Source organism: Anopheles cruzii, chromosome 3 (genome assembly GCF_943734635.1).
Source record: "Anopheles cruzii chromosome 3, idAnoCruzAS_RS32_06, whole genome shotgun sequence".
Lineage (NCBI taxonomy): Eukaryota > Metazoa > Arthropoda > Insecta > Diptera > Culicidae > Anopheles > Anopheles cruzii.
Window position 1 is genome coordinate 57725287 of NC_069145.1, and position 14735 is coordinate 57740021.

At 46.3% G+C, this 14735-nt stretch overlaps 3 protein-coding genes across 3 annotated transcripts in view; all 3 read left to right on the top strand.

Moving 5' to 3' along the window:
* LOC128274805 (6-phosphofructo-2-kinase/fructose-2,6-bisphosphatase-like) overlaps positions 1 to 1779 on the top strand; it is a 64791-nt gene extending 63012 nt beyond the window's left edge. Inside the window, exons 5-9 of the mRNA XM_053013117.1 lie at positions 53 to 436; positions 498 to 638; positions 703 to 1030; positions 1100 to 1227; positions 1296 to 1779. Of these exons, the coding sequence (XP_052869077.1) occupies positions 53 to 436; positions 498 to 638; positions 703 to 1030; positions 1100 to 1227; positions 1296 to 1391 (1077 nt within the window). The 3' untranslated portion in view covers positions 1392 to 1779. The remainder of the gene's footprint in view (positions 1 to 52; positions 437 to 497; positions 639 to 702; positions 1031 to 1099; positions 1228 to 1295) is intronic.
* A 2277-nt stretch (positions 1780 to 4056) lies between these two features.
* On the top strand, positions 4057 to 6880 carry LOC128272231 (glyceraldehyde-3-phosphate dehydrogenase 2). Its single transcript, XM_053010000.1, has 2 exons — positions 4057 to 4186; positions 5377 to 6880. The coding sequence occupies exon 2, from the start codon at positions 5419 to 5421 to the stop codon at positions 6415 to 6417; it is 999 nt and encodes a 332-aa protein (XP_052865960.1). The 5' UTR covers positions 4057 to 4186; positions 5377 to 5418; the 3' UTR covers positions 6418 to 6880.
* A 2045-nt stretch (positions 6881 to 8925) lies between these two features.
* On the top strand, positions 8926 to 11692 carry LOC128270667 (probable RNA helicase armi). The gene is made up of 2 exons (XM_053008078.1): positions 8926 to 8967; positions 9059 to 11692. The coding sequence occupies exons 1-2, from the start codon at positions 8926 to 8928 to the stop codon at positions 11690 to 11692; spliced, it is 2676 nt and encodes an 891-aa protein (XP_052864038.1).
* Positions 11693 to 14735: the final 3043 nt, after the last annotated feature.

Consider the following 14735-nt stretch of genomic DNA (forward strand, 5'->3'; position numbering starts at 1 on the left):
CCTTAGAATGCAACTCACCCAAATACGGCTAATGTTTCGCCAAATATTACAGATCATCGATGGAATGCATTTAACCCGGGCCACCCGCCAAACGGTGGCCTCGTTCTGCTGTGATGCCGTGTTTCACCATCTGCTGATCGAGTTCACGTGCAATGACAAGTGTCTGGAGGAGAACATTGCCGATACGGTTCAGTTTTATCGCCAGCACGATCAGACCCACGACTGGGAGCAACGTCTTCGCGATAGCAACACCGCGCACACGGCACAGTTCGAACCGTGCAGCGCATCCGAGGGCCCCCTGATTACGGTGAATAACTCCGAGGATCCGCTGTGCCACTCCGTCGCGGCTCGCGGTGTCCGTGGCGCTATTCAGACGGCGATCCTAGGCGTTCTAGCCAGTCCGGTTATTCGCCAGCAGACGTTCTACTTTAGTCGGGTAATGCAATAGAACACACTGAACGCGGAACAAGCCGAATTAACGTTATCCATCTCCACAGCACGGTGAATCCGAATATAACGTTTTGGGACGAATCGGAGGTGATGCGGATCTGTCACCACGCGGAATGAAGTACGGCGAACGGTTGGCGCGCCAGCTGGGAGGTCCTGGTTCGAATCCGGATTGTCCGCGGCCGAAAGTGGTAGGGCAAACGATCTTTCGGTCAAGTCGATTAAAAGTATTAACATGTTTTGCATCGTTTGCAGATCTGGACGTCCGAGCTCCGCCGTACGGTACACACCGTCCAGAGTATTCCGGGACCGCGGGCGGCCATTAAAGATCTGAACGAGATCAATGCTGGAATCTGCGAGGGCTTGACGTACGAAGAGATCCAAGAACGCTTCCCACAGGAGTTTGCCTGGCGCGATCAGGACAAGTTCAAGTATCGCTACCCGCACGGGGAATCGTATTTGGATTTGCTGCAACGGGTCGACAGCGTGGTGCAGGCGCTGCTCAGCAAGACCGACGTCCTCGTTGTCTCCCATCAGGCCGTGCTGCGCTGCATTATGGCGTACTTTAAGGGTGTCAAGCCGGGTTGGTAACGAAATGGAATCGGAGAGCCTGGCAGGATGTTTAATCATTATCCCGTTTCCGACGTTGTAGATGATGTGCCGTACATTAATGTGCCGCTCCATACGCTGCTCGTGGTGCGATCGTATGGTTACGATTTTGTTGTCGAAACAGTTCCACTGAAAGTCGAATGTGTCGATACCTATCGCATTCAGCCAAAGGTAGGCTTAGCAAACTTTGCTCCAGCAAAAAAGAAAGAAAGCTAGCTAATGTTTCCTCCTTTTCCTAGAACTGCTCCACATCGCGCACAGCTGCCGATGCCCTGACGACCGTTCCTGCGCACTTCGACGCTCCACTTACGCAACAAATGTCTACGATTAGCTAAAAGCTGCTTCCGGTTCGGAATGGCACCCAACCACAACCACACACCGTAAACGGTTTGATCTTTTCGACATAAGAAACAGCTAGGCCAGGCCGATTTGCGAGAGTATCGCAATCAATTCGTGCAAAATCGCACCATACCTTCAGTAAGGTACATAAACTAGGTTAAGCTGCGAACTCTCTTCCCTTGAAAAAGCCTAAGCACCTCACGCCGGCAGGTTCTACAGTTCTTCCATGGTGGTGTACATATATTGCTAGAGATGAAGTCGCAGAGAAAGGCGAGTAAATGCAAAAATGATGTGGAAGTAGGTTTTCCTTTGCCATTGACCAGGTGAGATCGGTGTGTCGTTATAGGACGGGTGAACGACAGCAAAGTTCGAGTGGTTTGTGGGGTGCATAGAGTAAATGATTGTATGCATTTTGAGCGCAACTGTTTCGTGTCACTTTCCAGGGTGACTTTTGAGCTTTCGATTGGCTTCAAGCACAACTTCATTGGACTAGTACAAGGTTAGAAATGCAAAGTTTTCGCTAGATGTCCAAACAATTTACGAAACGTTCAAATTTTAAACTATACACAACACGTGCGGTTGTCCCCATAACGAGCAACAGAAAAGAAAAGAGCCTTGTGAGACAAGGTTACAAACCGATATCTAATTTATCCTGCGAACCTTGTTCTGCGGTTGTACCGGTACCGGGTCACGAATGCAACAATATTACCAACGTGAAATCACAACCAGTAATGAAGGGTCGATGAAATGCAACAAAAACCATCATGAAACTGCAAAATCAAGTGTTAATAGAGTATAGTTATGTAGTGAAAATTTATTTTTTACACAAGAAACTCTTGTTTTAAATGTATAACAAAATACAAAAACAGACACTCTTCTGAGATGCAATTTTAGTGTCTATTCCTTTTTGTACCCTGTTTCTGTTAATCTTTAAATAACCCACGGGAAGCGTGTGAGGACCATTGAACTCGAATCTTGCGGCACTTCCAATGATCGAGAGCGCGTTCAGCGGTGCATTTAAATTAAGAACAAAGTTCCTTTTTTGGATTGAAAATAAAGAAAAACTTTACATCAGTTCGTTCTAACTTGGTGTCCATGAAACATTGTTTCTAGTGGCAATGCTAAAGAATCAGGAAGTCAGATGAAATGGTTGTCCTTCGTGCAGAATAGTGGGAGCACATCTCGCGGCACGGTATGCTCTGGCATCGCGATGTGACGTCATATGGTCAGCACGTGTAGTCTATTATTGCGTTATGACCCTTTGACCATTTTTCGTAGGGGGTACTGGGTGCGGCATATAGACCATAGGCGAAAAAACATCGATCCAAGCCGACGAAAACTTGCACATCGTGTTTATGTACTCCTCCCGCCGTGGGTTACAGGAAGGTCATTCCTTGCGGACACCTAATCAACGTAGAAAGTGAATGAGCGAAAGAAATAGAGAGCGCGTGTGCGTGTGTGAGCAAGTTACATAGAGTTCTGGCTGAAGGTCACATCCAGAGGAGAGTCATCTTCGGTTCCCGGTTGACGACATGCAACGAAAACGAAAGTCATCTGGCCATACGCCACGCCACGACGACGGTGAGAGTGTTCGATTATCGGAACTGCTGATCCCGGGACCGGCCGTGCCCCCTTTGGAGGGTGCTGGAAGGGGATCCAGTGGCACTGACGTGTACGATTAGCTGCTTATCGCGCTCCTGCTCCGGGAAACAGAACGTTGATAGGCTGATTGTCAGCAAATATGTTAATGCTGATTGTAGCCGAAAGAATTTTCCGTTCTAAGTTTCGTTCGGTTGTTGACGAAATTCGAAATTCGTTTTCATTTCAAACGCACGACTAGAATACCCTTGGTCAATGTCAAACGCATGAGACGGGAGTGAAGAAACAACCCACCACAACCACCACCACGACGGGAATGCAATAGATTATTCGTCATCGAAAGCAAGAACAGCTTTCCGCCGTGGCTCGGTTGAAAGTGAATTTGCTTCGCCAATTTTCCTTTCCGGAGATTACTCCCTGCCATTTGCCATGAACGCCTGAATGTAGGCAATCGCGACGGAAAAGTCACCACTACCAACGTACTGCAGGGGAGAAAACGTACCCCACTGATTGCGTGAATCCAATTGTTTTCCCCTTCTGGGTGTGCCAGCTAGTGTTTGTTGCTAGGGGAAGCAAGGTTCTATTGCCAACGCATTGTTTTATTTCTTTGATTGCGAAACGTATTTGCAATCCGCTAATAAATTATGTCATCTTTCGCATGAAACTTTACCATCCATTTCACCGTTAACCCTACCGAAGGTCGCGGGGTGCGCTTGTTTCAAGGACAAATCGGAACAAAAACACAAAGCCCAAGAACAAAAAACCTAATCACCACCCCGTTGCAGGTGGACTTTGATGACCCCAAACAACGACCGCTTGCCAACTCGTAGCAGTTGCCAGAAAATACCCGTGCCTTCGATGCTTCTTCTCGGATCATGATCATGAATCTTTGGATCCTGCGATCGGGGAAAACGATGGAAAACTAAGTTCCGCCGTGTTGGTGACAGATTTCGCCGGTCGTGTTGATAGTGATGCGTAAAGTGCCTTGTCCGCGGCAATTTTACGGTGGCCGATTGCTGCGAGTGAGTGTGTGTACGTGCCGGCATGCGCAATAACCGGCTTCACACTACACCAATCGCACCGGGTGGCCGCTGCGAAGCACAAAACCGTTTTCAGGTTTCAGTTTTCAGACACTCAGTTTTGTACAGCCGTACAGCCAAAACCTTCCCGGGAACCAGCAGCAGCCTCTACGGTGAGTAGCAGTTTGTGGGCGGGGGGGGCTTCACCCTCTCGTAGTCCAATAAGTGGCATCTTTGATCGATTTTTGTAAACCCAGCAGTGGTGAAAAAAAGGAGCTGGGATGTGAGTGATGGAACGGTCTCCATTTCGACGGAGATAGCGAAGGTCCCCCGGTTCCGTTCTTATCCGGTCTCGTACCCGGCATGTTTTCGCATTCTTCCTTCTCGGAAGAATGACAAGATTTGCGAAACTTGTTTTTTGGTCGTTTGGTCCAAAATTCGTACAGCATCGAGTAGACATCGGTGACGCTTTTTTATGTTGTTAGAAGAGTTCGTTGTACTTCGAACAAAATTGAGAGTTGGATGTTTGGTACAATTGGCCTAATCAAATTTTCACAATCACCTAATGTTCGTTGCGGTGCAGTTGCATCACACAACTACAAATTGACGGGGGGTCTTGCCGGGGCGGTTGCCGCTTTTGGGTCGTGTTGCTATCGCCAACTTATCTTTAGTTAACGATTTATGCACCACAACCGAACCGGGGACAGCTGCATGCAGGGAAGCAGATTAGGTGAAAAGAAAGAAAAAGTGATTTGTAGTCTGCCCGCCCGCCACCAACCGGCCTCTGCATGTTTGCGAGAACATTTTTTCCATTTGACCGCTATTCGCCCTTGCGAACACGGGGACGGTCGTACCGCACGATGCGATGAGTATCTCTATGTTGCGTCGTCGCGTCATGGTAGTGGTACGCGAAAACATCGCGGGTGCGCGAGAGTGTGCGAGCGCGGCCAAACGCGTGTTTGCCGGTTTGCGCGTGTGTGTGTGTGTGCCACAGACTGGAAGATTGACATCTCGACCAAGAACAGAATTTGGCTTCGGGAGCTTCAATGCGATGTTCTGACTGAGGTTATTCAATGGAAAGGATTTGAGTCCCTCCGAAATGCGAGAGCCGTGAATCTACCGGCGCACGGCAAATCACACACTCGCGCCTATTTTTAAATCACATCTCCTGGCGCGATCAATGGTCGCTGATACAACTAGCCGCTCGGTATTAGGTAACAGTGATTCTCCTAAAAGAATGACCTTTCACTCGGGTCATAGGTCCCCCCCTTACTAATGTGATAAGAGCGATCAAATTCCAGCCGATGGTGCCTGGAATTGCGTGGCGTGATTCGTTCTTACTAATTCATTCTTCCGTTTGCAGTTTCGTGTCGTTCGCTTGTGAAGCAGCAACTTACCAGCAATAATGTCGAAGATTGGAATTAACGGATTCGGCCGCATCGGTCGCCTGGTCCTGCGTGCCGCCATCGCCAAGGGCGCTCAGGTGGTGGCCGTGAACGATCCGTTCATCGGTGTCGACTACATGGTGTATCTGTTCAAGTACGATTCGACTCACGGTCGCTTCAAGGGCGAAGTGAAGTCCGAGAACGGTATGCTGGTGGTGAACGGTCAGAAGATCGCCGTCTTCCAGGAGCGCGACCCGAAGACCATCCCGTGGGGCAAGGCCGGTGCGGAGTACGTCGTTGAGTCGACCGGTGTCTTCACCACGATCGAGAAGGCATCCGCCCATCTGGAGGGTGGCGCCAAGAAGGTCATCATCTCGGCCCCATCGGCCGACGCCCCAATGTTCGTCGTTGGCGTCAACCTCGACGCTTACCAACCGTCGATGAAGGTCGTGTCGAATGCATCCTGCACCACCAACTGTCTGGCGCCGCTGGCTAAGGTTATCAACGATAACTTCGGCATCCTGGAGGGTCTGATGACCACGGTGCACGCAACCACCGCCACCCAGAAGACCGTCGATGGACCGTCCGGAAAGCTGTGGCGTGATGGTCGCGGTGCGGCTCAGAACATCATCCCAGCGGCCACCGGTGCGGCCAAGGCCGTCGGCAAAGTCATCCCGGCCCTGAATGGCAAGCTTACCGGCATGGCGTTCCGCGTGCCAACGCCCAACGTTTCCGTCGTGGATCTTACCGTGCGTCTGGCCAAACCGGCCTCGTACGATGTCATCAAGGAGAAGGTGAAGGAGGCCGCCAACGGACCGATGAAGGGCATCCTGGACTACACCGACGAGGAGGTGGTTTCCACTGATTTCGTCGGCGACACCCACTCGTCGATCTTTGACGCCAAGGCTGGCATCCAGCTGAGCGACACCTTCGTCAAGCTGATCTCCTGGTACGACAACGAGTTCGGGTACTCCAACCGCGTCGTCGATCTGATCAAGTACATGCAGACGAAGGATTAAATCTCTACGCCCCCTGCCTCCAATATCACCCACGCCCACCCTTTACCTCCTACTACAAGACGTGCATGTGCATGGGTGCGAGCGGTGCGGCCATCGGCAGCCATGCATAAATTATTATTCTCGGTGCTCGCTAGGAAGAGCCACATCGTTAAACGTATTTGTCGCATGTAACCGAAAACAATACACACCTACAAACACCACACACACACAAAGGTCGTAAAGTTTACGTACACCACGCGCCGGACAACCGATCGCCGATCCTCATGCCCTCCCCGGGTGGGTGGGAGAGAGATATGGTCGGATCGTTGCCCAACGCGCTAACGTCGTACAGTACACAGTGACGCACACACACACAAACATACACGGACTCATGCAGAAATCCAAACGTTCTGTTTAGTTGGTAAGGTTTAATGATGTATGAAACAATAAATTTAACTGCTAAAATGTTACTAGAACAAACCAATACGAGTGTCGATCGGCTGAACTCCATGATGTTTTGCGTTTTGGTGGGTTTCGTGCCCTATTGAAACTTCCGCCTCCAACCTGTGGCATATAGCATTGATAGTCTATGAAGAGAAACGAAAAACATTTCTGATAATGAATTACACTTCAAGTGTATTGAGGGAAGTTTCCTAAAACAGCTACACAGCTACACAAACCACTTTATGGAAAAATGAGTTTTATTGTTTTGCGTACAAAGTTGATCGAGATTACGAAACATAGAAATGGACAATAAGTTTTGCTGGTCGCCGTTTCTAAATGTCTAATTGTTATATAATTTATAGCATCTCTCAGAGTCCGTTCAAGACTAGCCGGTTGAGGGTGCTTGGTCGACTTCAAATTTTGAGTTTCAGTTCAGTTATATGTTTCAGTTATTTCAGCTATGTTATATGGTATTTCGTTACTATGACCAGTCCCATGATTTAGCCTTCGTGGTTGCGTAGATTCCGAGAAAGGATCTGATAAAGTAAAAAGACTGATAAATATTGCTCTTTTGAGCCAATTTTTGTTAACAACTTTAAAACGATCGTTTGCATGGTCTTCAAAGGATAATGTACCGTTATTTAGAAAAAAAACAGTTATCGATTAAAGCAGTCCGTGGTCCGCACCTGGGTTGCTGGCAAAGCTTTGCGAGAGAGAAAACCCAAGATTACTGTGAAGTTAGAAACTTTGCCGCTTCTTTGTTTCTAACGGAAATGTTCGTTATGTTTTGAAATTTCAAAATCGAAAGAGTTGTGCGAATTTCAGATTTGCGGGCGATCCAAGTCGCTCTTCGCCATTTTTCATTTTCTGTGTGACAATCGTACCGAACGGATGTGCGTCAGTGAGTGCGCATAGAAAAGTTCAGTTCCAGCGGCATTTACCATCAAAATCAGAATAATCACATATTGGCCGTGCTTGTCCAGCATCAATTATCTTTTTTTGGATATTAACATTTAGTAGGTGAGTTACTGTGTGAAGGTGGGAAGACAATTTCATTCCCTCCGAATGAGTAAGTCAGTCAGTCAGTGCAACGAAGAGTGTAAAGTGAACTTCTAAGAAGTTCTTTCCGCGTCGCTTTCAGGATCGCTAAGCACCATAATCTTCGATTTGTTGATTGCATCGCATTGATTGCTGATTCACTTGGTAAGTGTTCTAATCGAGAAGAGGCTAATTAGCACGACAGGCAGTTCGGGTTGTTGGGGAGGTTAAGGAGACGTCGGACCGGCTTGTGTTAAGGGACCTGCATGTGACTTTTTCGGAGGACTCCTACACGAACCCTTGCCTGTGGGTTTCGCGGCAATAGGATCGTATATCTGTTTTTCGGGTCGGCGTTCTTGTTGTAAAACCTCAAACTGGTTGCTGCCGTAACCTCGGGCTTTGGGGCGTCTCCGAATGAGCTGGAGGCTCGCTGCTCAACCGCCATCTTGTTTTCAGCGCTTACTTCTTTGCCGTTATATAGGGCTCTTGGTGATTGCGTTCATTGTTGCCGGCAATCGGTACATCCAAACGACGCTGTGAGTATTTGTAATTTATCTGTTCAAGAAAATGCGTTTATTGCTTCTACAATCAATTTACTTTGCCAAGGTTTAAACAAGTATGTTAAGTCACTTTGAATTTATGCAAAAGCGCAAACGTCTAAATTACAACAACCTCGTTAGTTGGGCCATTTGTGTGTTGTTCCGTATGTGCTTCCGAAACTTATCGTTCCTGCGTTCCTTGTAAGTTGCTGCGCAAAGGATTGAGCTAGTACGATTCGATCCACAAGTTCCTGGCACCCCATTAGTTCTATCCCTGCATCCGCAGTGTTTTAAACAGCTTTCTATGCGACCAGCTTACTATTCTTTTTTTAAAGTAATGTTGGAATGACCTCCTAAAAGAAAGTTTTTTAAATTTTACAGCGAGTTTGCTGCAATCTACAGTTGCCGAAGAGTTGCCCTATTGGCGGGCTGGATGGCGGGATAACACGCGGCTTGATCTTCTATTTTATCAAAAAATCATACAAGTGGCTCGACGAAGGTAATAAAAATGGTGATAGGCGAGAAGAACGAAAAAACCACCGTCCCAAAGGTCAGTACAACATTGTTCTAAACAGTATCTATTTTCAACAACACACCACTGATCTGGCTTTCTTTTCCGATTCTTTTCTGGCCTTCGATAGAGCGAAACATGCGATGCAGGCCGAAATGGAAAACTCGAGTGCCACGGATCAGGCCAAGTTATCAGCAAGGACCCCCTAACAATCACGGTGAAAACCAAGGGAAAGGATGTAATTGTTCTTGAACGCGACAAAACACAGATTACGTTCGCCCCGGAACTCGGTGACTACGTAACCCTCTGCGATTTGAAAGAGGACGTGTTCAGAACAGTTAAACCCTTGCGCATGATGTCTGGCACCGGTAAAGTGGTGGTAGGTGAAGGGAATATTGGTAAAATATGTAACAAAGACGAATTCTACTACAATGCTTCGTTGGTCGCAAACCACAGCCCGAAAGATGGCGACACTGTGCAGTATCAGGCCGTCGAAAACGAATATGTTTCACGCCGTTGCATTAGCATGAAACTTGTTGTGCCATCCGTTGAATGTAAAAACGATGTAACGGCAATTGTTCAAAAGAAGATTCCAAGCAAACTCGTCAAGAGCAACCAGGCCGCTTTGAATAGTCCGAGTGAGAAGTCCGTCAAAATTCGCAGAATAGAGGTGCTGAAAGTTATCGACAACGTAACCATTGCCCAGTTTGAGGTGCCTACTGAACTGTTTAAGCTGGTTAGCGGTACGAAAGATGTGTTAGCTATCCAGAATTGTCTCTATGCACCACCGTATAGCTTGAAAGATCAACTGACGCCGGCAAACTATAGTGGACAGTTTCACACTTTCCTCTATCTTGAAGAGATTCAGGAACAAATCAATTTTTCCGGAAGCAAATATGACCTGGAGCAGGCTAAGTTTGCACGCCACGACGAGTTTCTGACTCTGTATCTGCCAGGTGTTCACAAGTCAGGGAACTCGTTGTCCGTTGGCACCACAGTGTGCGCGAAGCTATCCGGGCAAGACAATCGAACCGGTTACAAACACAATGGTTTTCAAGGTTCTATACAAAAAATAGTGCACGATAAGGTGTACCTTTTATTTAATAGAAAATTTCATGAGAGCTATAAAGGGGAAACTTATCAGGTTCGATTTGTTCTGGAGCGTGGGGGGTTCCGTAGGCAGCATTATGCACTGGAAAAGATAGTAGAGGTGATGGGTCCCGGTTACTTGTTCCCACAGTGTATCAATTTCAGCGAACCAAAGCTGGATGTGCGTCTGAACGAGCGAGAAGAGTTGGTGTTAAAGGGCAGCAATGGTGAGAGGATACTTCCATGGTGTAACGATAAATTGAACGTGTACCAGAAGGCGGCAATCGCGAACGTGCTGCGTGCCGAAGCTCGTCCCTTTCCGTACATTATCGTTGGACCACCCGGAACGGGTAAGACTGTAATGATAGTTGAGCTGATCAGTCAGCTAGTGGGCAACATACCGGACTGCAGGCTAATCGTCGCCACGCCTTCAAATAGTGCTGCGTATTTAATTACGGATCGTCTTGTCCAAACTGCTGTGCTCAAGCCAGGAGACCTTATTCGCCTCGTCAGCAAGAGTCAGGTAACCCTGAAACGAATTCCTCCCAACCTCACCGACTACTGCGCTGCGGTTAACTTAGACGAGGAAAAAAATGTAGACGAGTTAGATGACGAAGACGACGAAACCACGCGTCGATTGCGCGAGATGATGGTACAGGAGAAGTCCATTGGTTATCATCGGGTAACGATCAGCACCTGCAACGGCATCGGTATGCTGCTAAAGCAAAGCTTTCCCTCAAACCACTTCACGCACATTATCATCGACGAGGCGGGAATGTGCCTAGAGCCGGAATCGCTGATCCCGATCTGTTTGAGCCATCGCACCAACGGCACAGTGGTACTGGTTGGCGATCCCCAGCAGCTCGGGGCCGTCACCACGAATCGCTATGCGACGCCGATACACTTGAAAACATCGCTTCTCGAACGCTTACTCGAGACCATGCCGATGTACGCTGAAGATAAAGAACGCTTTCCCGAGACGGGTGGTTATGATTCCCGGTTGGTCAGCATGTTGCGCATCAACTATCGCTCAATTCCTTCAGTGCTGTCCGTCTACAATGAGCTATTCTACGGTGGCAAGCTCATTCCCTTCCTCTCGGAGAACGATGAATCCCACATGAAGCTTCTAAGCATCCTGCACCTCCACCTGGACGTGAAGCGTGGAACGCCCGACTGCGGGGTCTTTTTCCACGGTGTCGACGGACTCAACCGTCAGTCACGCGGCAGCACCTCGTGGTACAATCTCGAAGAAGCGAAAGCCGTGTGCTGGCTGGTAGAGACACTGCTCGGAAAGGGCTATGAACCGCATGATATCGGCGTCATTACGCCGTACAGGATGCAGATACATCACATCCAGTGCATGTTTCAGCAAGTGCAGTTGAACGACGCACCTCAAGTCGGCACTGTGGAACTATTTCAGGGTCAAGAGTGTAACGTTATCATTTTGTCAACAGTTCGCTCACCTTCGTCCTGGAGTGTGAAGAACAAGCAGCAGGCACTAGGCTTCGTGGCGGACGAAAAGCGAATCAACGTGGCTATTTCACGTGCCAAGGTCGCCTTGATTATTGTCGGCAATCCGAAGCTGCTGTCCCTTGACCCGATTTGGAAACAGATCATTGACCGTGCCATAAACAACGACACCTACACCGGAAGTGCGTTCGGTGCAACGCTCTAATAGGAAAGATGAGCCAAGTGAAGATCGGTAAGAACGGTAACAAAAATTTGAAACATTCCTGGCCATGTTGTGAAGACTTGTGTTTGAATAATTTTTCCACTGAAATGTGAAATAAAATGTCATGTTTTGTCGCAAACGCGTACCAGGTTTAATTGGTCTTTTACTCTATTGCATTATGTGATTTGAAGTTGGGGCGTATTCAGGTAAACAATGGCTATATAATGGCCTGTATTCAGTACTACATTCTTGGATTGTTAGACTTCAGAAGAGATGGTTTTTCACAGTTTTTTTATTTTTTTTTATCTTAGAAGAACGGACTGAGCCGTATTTATTAAATTTAATTAATAATTATCTTAATCTAACTTAACAAGATTATCTTAATCAATATGTCGCATTTCCTCCACTTCAGCATGGCCTTATTTTAAGATGTAAATTTTATTGCATAATCATTAGCTGTCCATTATTAATATTTTCCCCAATTATGTATTATCCCCTATCCCCTAGTTCGCATGCTCGCGCAACGTGTTTCGTGTTCATATCGGCCATTATTTGTAGGAACGGATGAAGCCAGTTCTTGTTCATATTGAAATTGGTTAATGAGAATCACTTAATTTCTTTTAGGCTTTTGAAATAATAACGATACGTATTGTGGATGTATGGTTCGTTCGTTCTTTCTTTGTATACCTGGCCCGGCTATGTCGCGGGCCATGAAATAATTGGACACTTTTTTACTGTTGAACGTCTATTCTGCAATTGTGTTTACTTATTATTTTCCGTGCGTATTTATATGTTCATACGTTCCTGGCGTGCTGCACGGGAAGGACACCCCGATACCTCGCAGGACTATAAAGAGGGCCTTTGACTATAAGAGGGCTAGAATGACTATAAAGAGGGCTAGACAACTAACAGACACTTTAAACTAACAAATGAAATGATAAACGGATCTCCTCCCAAGGCCCAACAGTGGTTACTGTTTTCCCCTAATTTTTATTCTTTTTTTGGCGCTACAACCGCTGAGCAGTCTTGGCCTGCACCAGAGACAATGTTAATCTCTGATGCTCTTTTTCTGTAACATTTAATTTTTACGGGCGGGATTGTTAGCCCCGCGCCAACCCCCTGTCACGCCGGTATCGGGAATCGAAACCATGGCCGGTTGAGTGACAACCGATCCCGGGACTCAACCGGCCTATTATTTATTACACCCTTTAAACTTTCGTTTTAATTCATTATTACTTTCTTTATGAATTTTTAATTTTCGACATGAACGGTGTGTTGGTGGAGTTTTTTGCTTTTAGTCATTTCCGGTACGAGGCATCAAAATTCTATCCCATTAAGTCACAAACTCTTTCAGAGCAATCACTTACTTCTACATCAATGCTAGCCTCCATTCTCGGACCAACGGTTTCCTGTAGCGGCGGTGGTGCGGGCAGCCGCGACGCTGTGAACGGTCGACTTCGAGTCGGGAGGCCTTCTCCGGAGGGGAATAAGACTCTTTTAGAGCCTTTATCCCAAAAGAGTAAAAGAGTCTTTCAGAGTCACCCTTCACTTTTCGAACCCTTGCCAACGACCCATAGTTGCCGACTCCTTCAGAGTCGAGGCTCTTTATACTTCCAACCTCCCTGCCAGTGGAAGTCTGTTGGAAAGGCCAGTTTTTGAAGTGACCCAGGTACCCTGACAAATCTGGTACTAGGTTTAAGCTTTAAAGTAGTATTAAACCACAATGAGTTAGTATGTAAAAAGAGACGAATGTTAGGCTATTGCAACTCAAAGTGTCTATAATACAAAAGCATAAGCATATGCGCTTAGTCTAATCACTGCTGTCGACCGAACATGGTCGAAAAGAACAACTGATGCCTGCTACAGTATATTTGACTTCCACATAGCTCTGGAGGATTAAATCTATTTCGCAACGTTCGATATTCACTCTGAAACAGAAAGATAATTCGGTATACAACACAAAAAGCCGTCCTTCATCATCCGCTGCTTCTGTGGAACTTCGCGTTTGTCTTTTTAAAGCGGATTTTTTTTAATTGAGTCAAAATTCAGCCTTTTATATTAATTTAAAGATTGTAACAGTCCAACGATCTCCGAATCGAGTTCATTTTGATGAAGAAGCACATTAAATGTCCATCCACATTAAGCTCCAATTTGCCTGTCTACAACATGCTTGCTAACACCTACACTCTTTTAATATTGTTTGGCTTTGGCTTGGCTTTACACACTTTCGATCATTTTGTTTGTTTTCACCATTTCAATTCAAAATTTTCATATTTATTGTATTTTTAGAGTTTGACTATAGATGGCATTACTCACTAAATATAACAAATATTTTTTTTTATGAAATGTGTGTTTGATAGCTACTGTTATTACGCATCCAACGCAGTATAGGTTTTTTTGTTAAAGTGTAAACAACACCTTTTTTAAACATTTGAACATGCCAAGTTTTGTTCCTTGTAGAGTGTTTTTGCGGGGAGTACTTTTTCATTACTGATTGCACGGCAAGAAACAGGGGTTCTTGTACCGAATCGTCACTGGTGATGAAAAGGGGAGTTATTACAAGAAACCTAAACGCAAAAAAAAACCTGGATACAGCTTGGTGAACCAGGGCCACCGCAACTAAAGCAAAATATTCCTTGCGCAAAGGTTATGCTGTGCATATGGTGGGATTTGAAAGGTGTGGTGTACTTTGAGCTTTTAAAACCTTATTAAATTGTTAAAGGACTATAGGTATATATAGGTTAATTTTATATATATATATATATATTATAATTATTATATAATTATTATATATATATATTATTAATTGTATATCATAGGTTATGGCCCCAGAGCAAGTTACGATAAAGTAAAGTTCTTTTGCAAGTAAAACCGAACGGATTATTGTGAGTGAAGCGATGGCGTTGGAACGCGGATCGAACGAAACAGTGGGTGTTCTAGGGCGAGCTACCACGCAAGGGCTACCAGCGATCGAGAGGCTGATAGGCAGAGCGAACTGGCACACATGGAAATTCGCCGTTCACACTTACCTTGACGTGGAAGACCT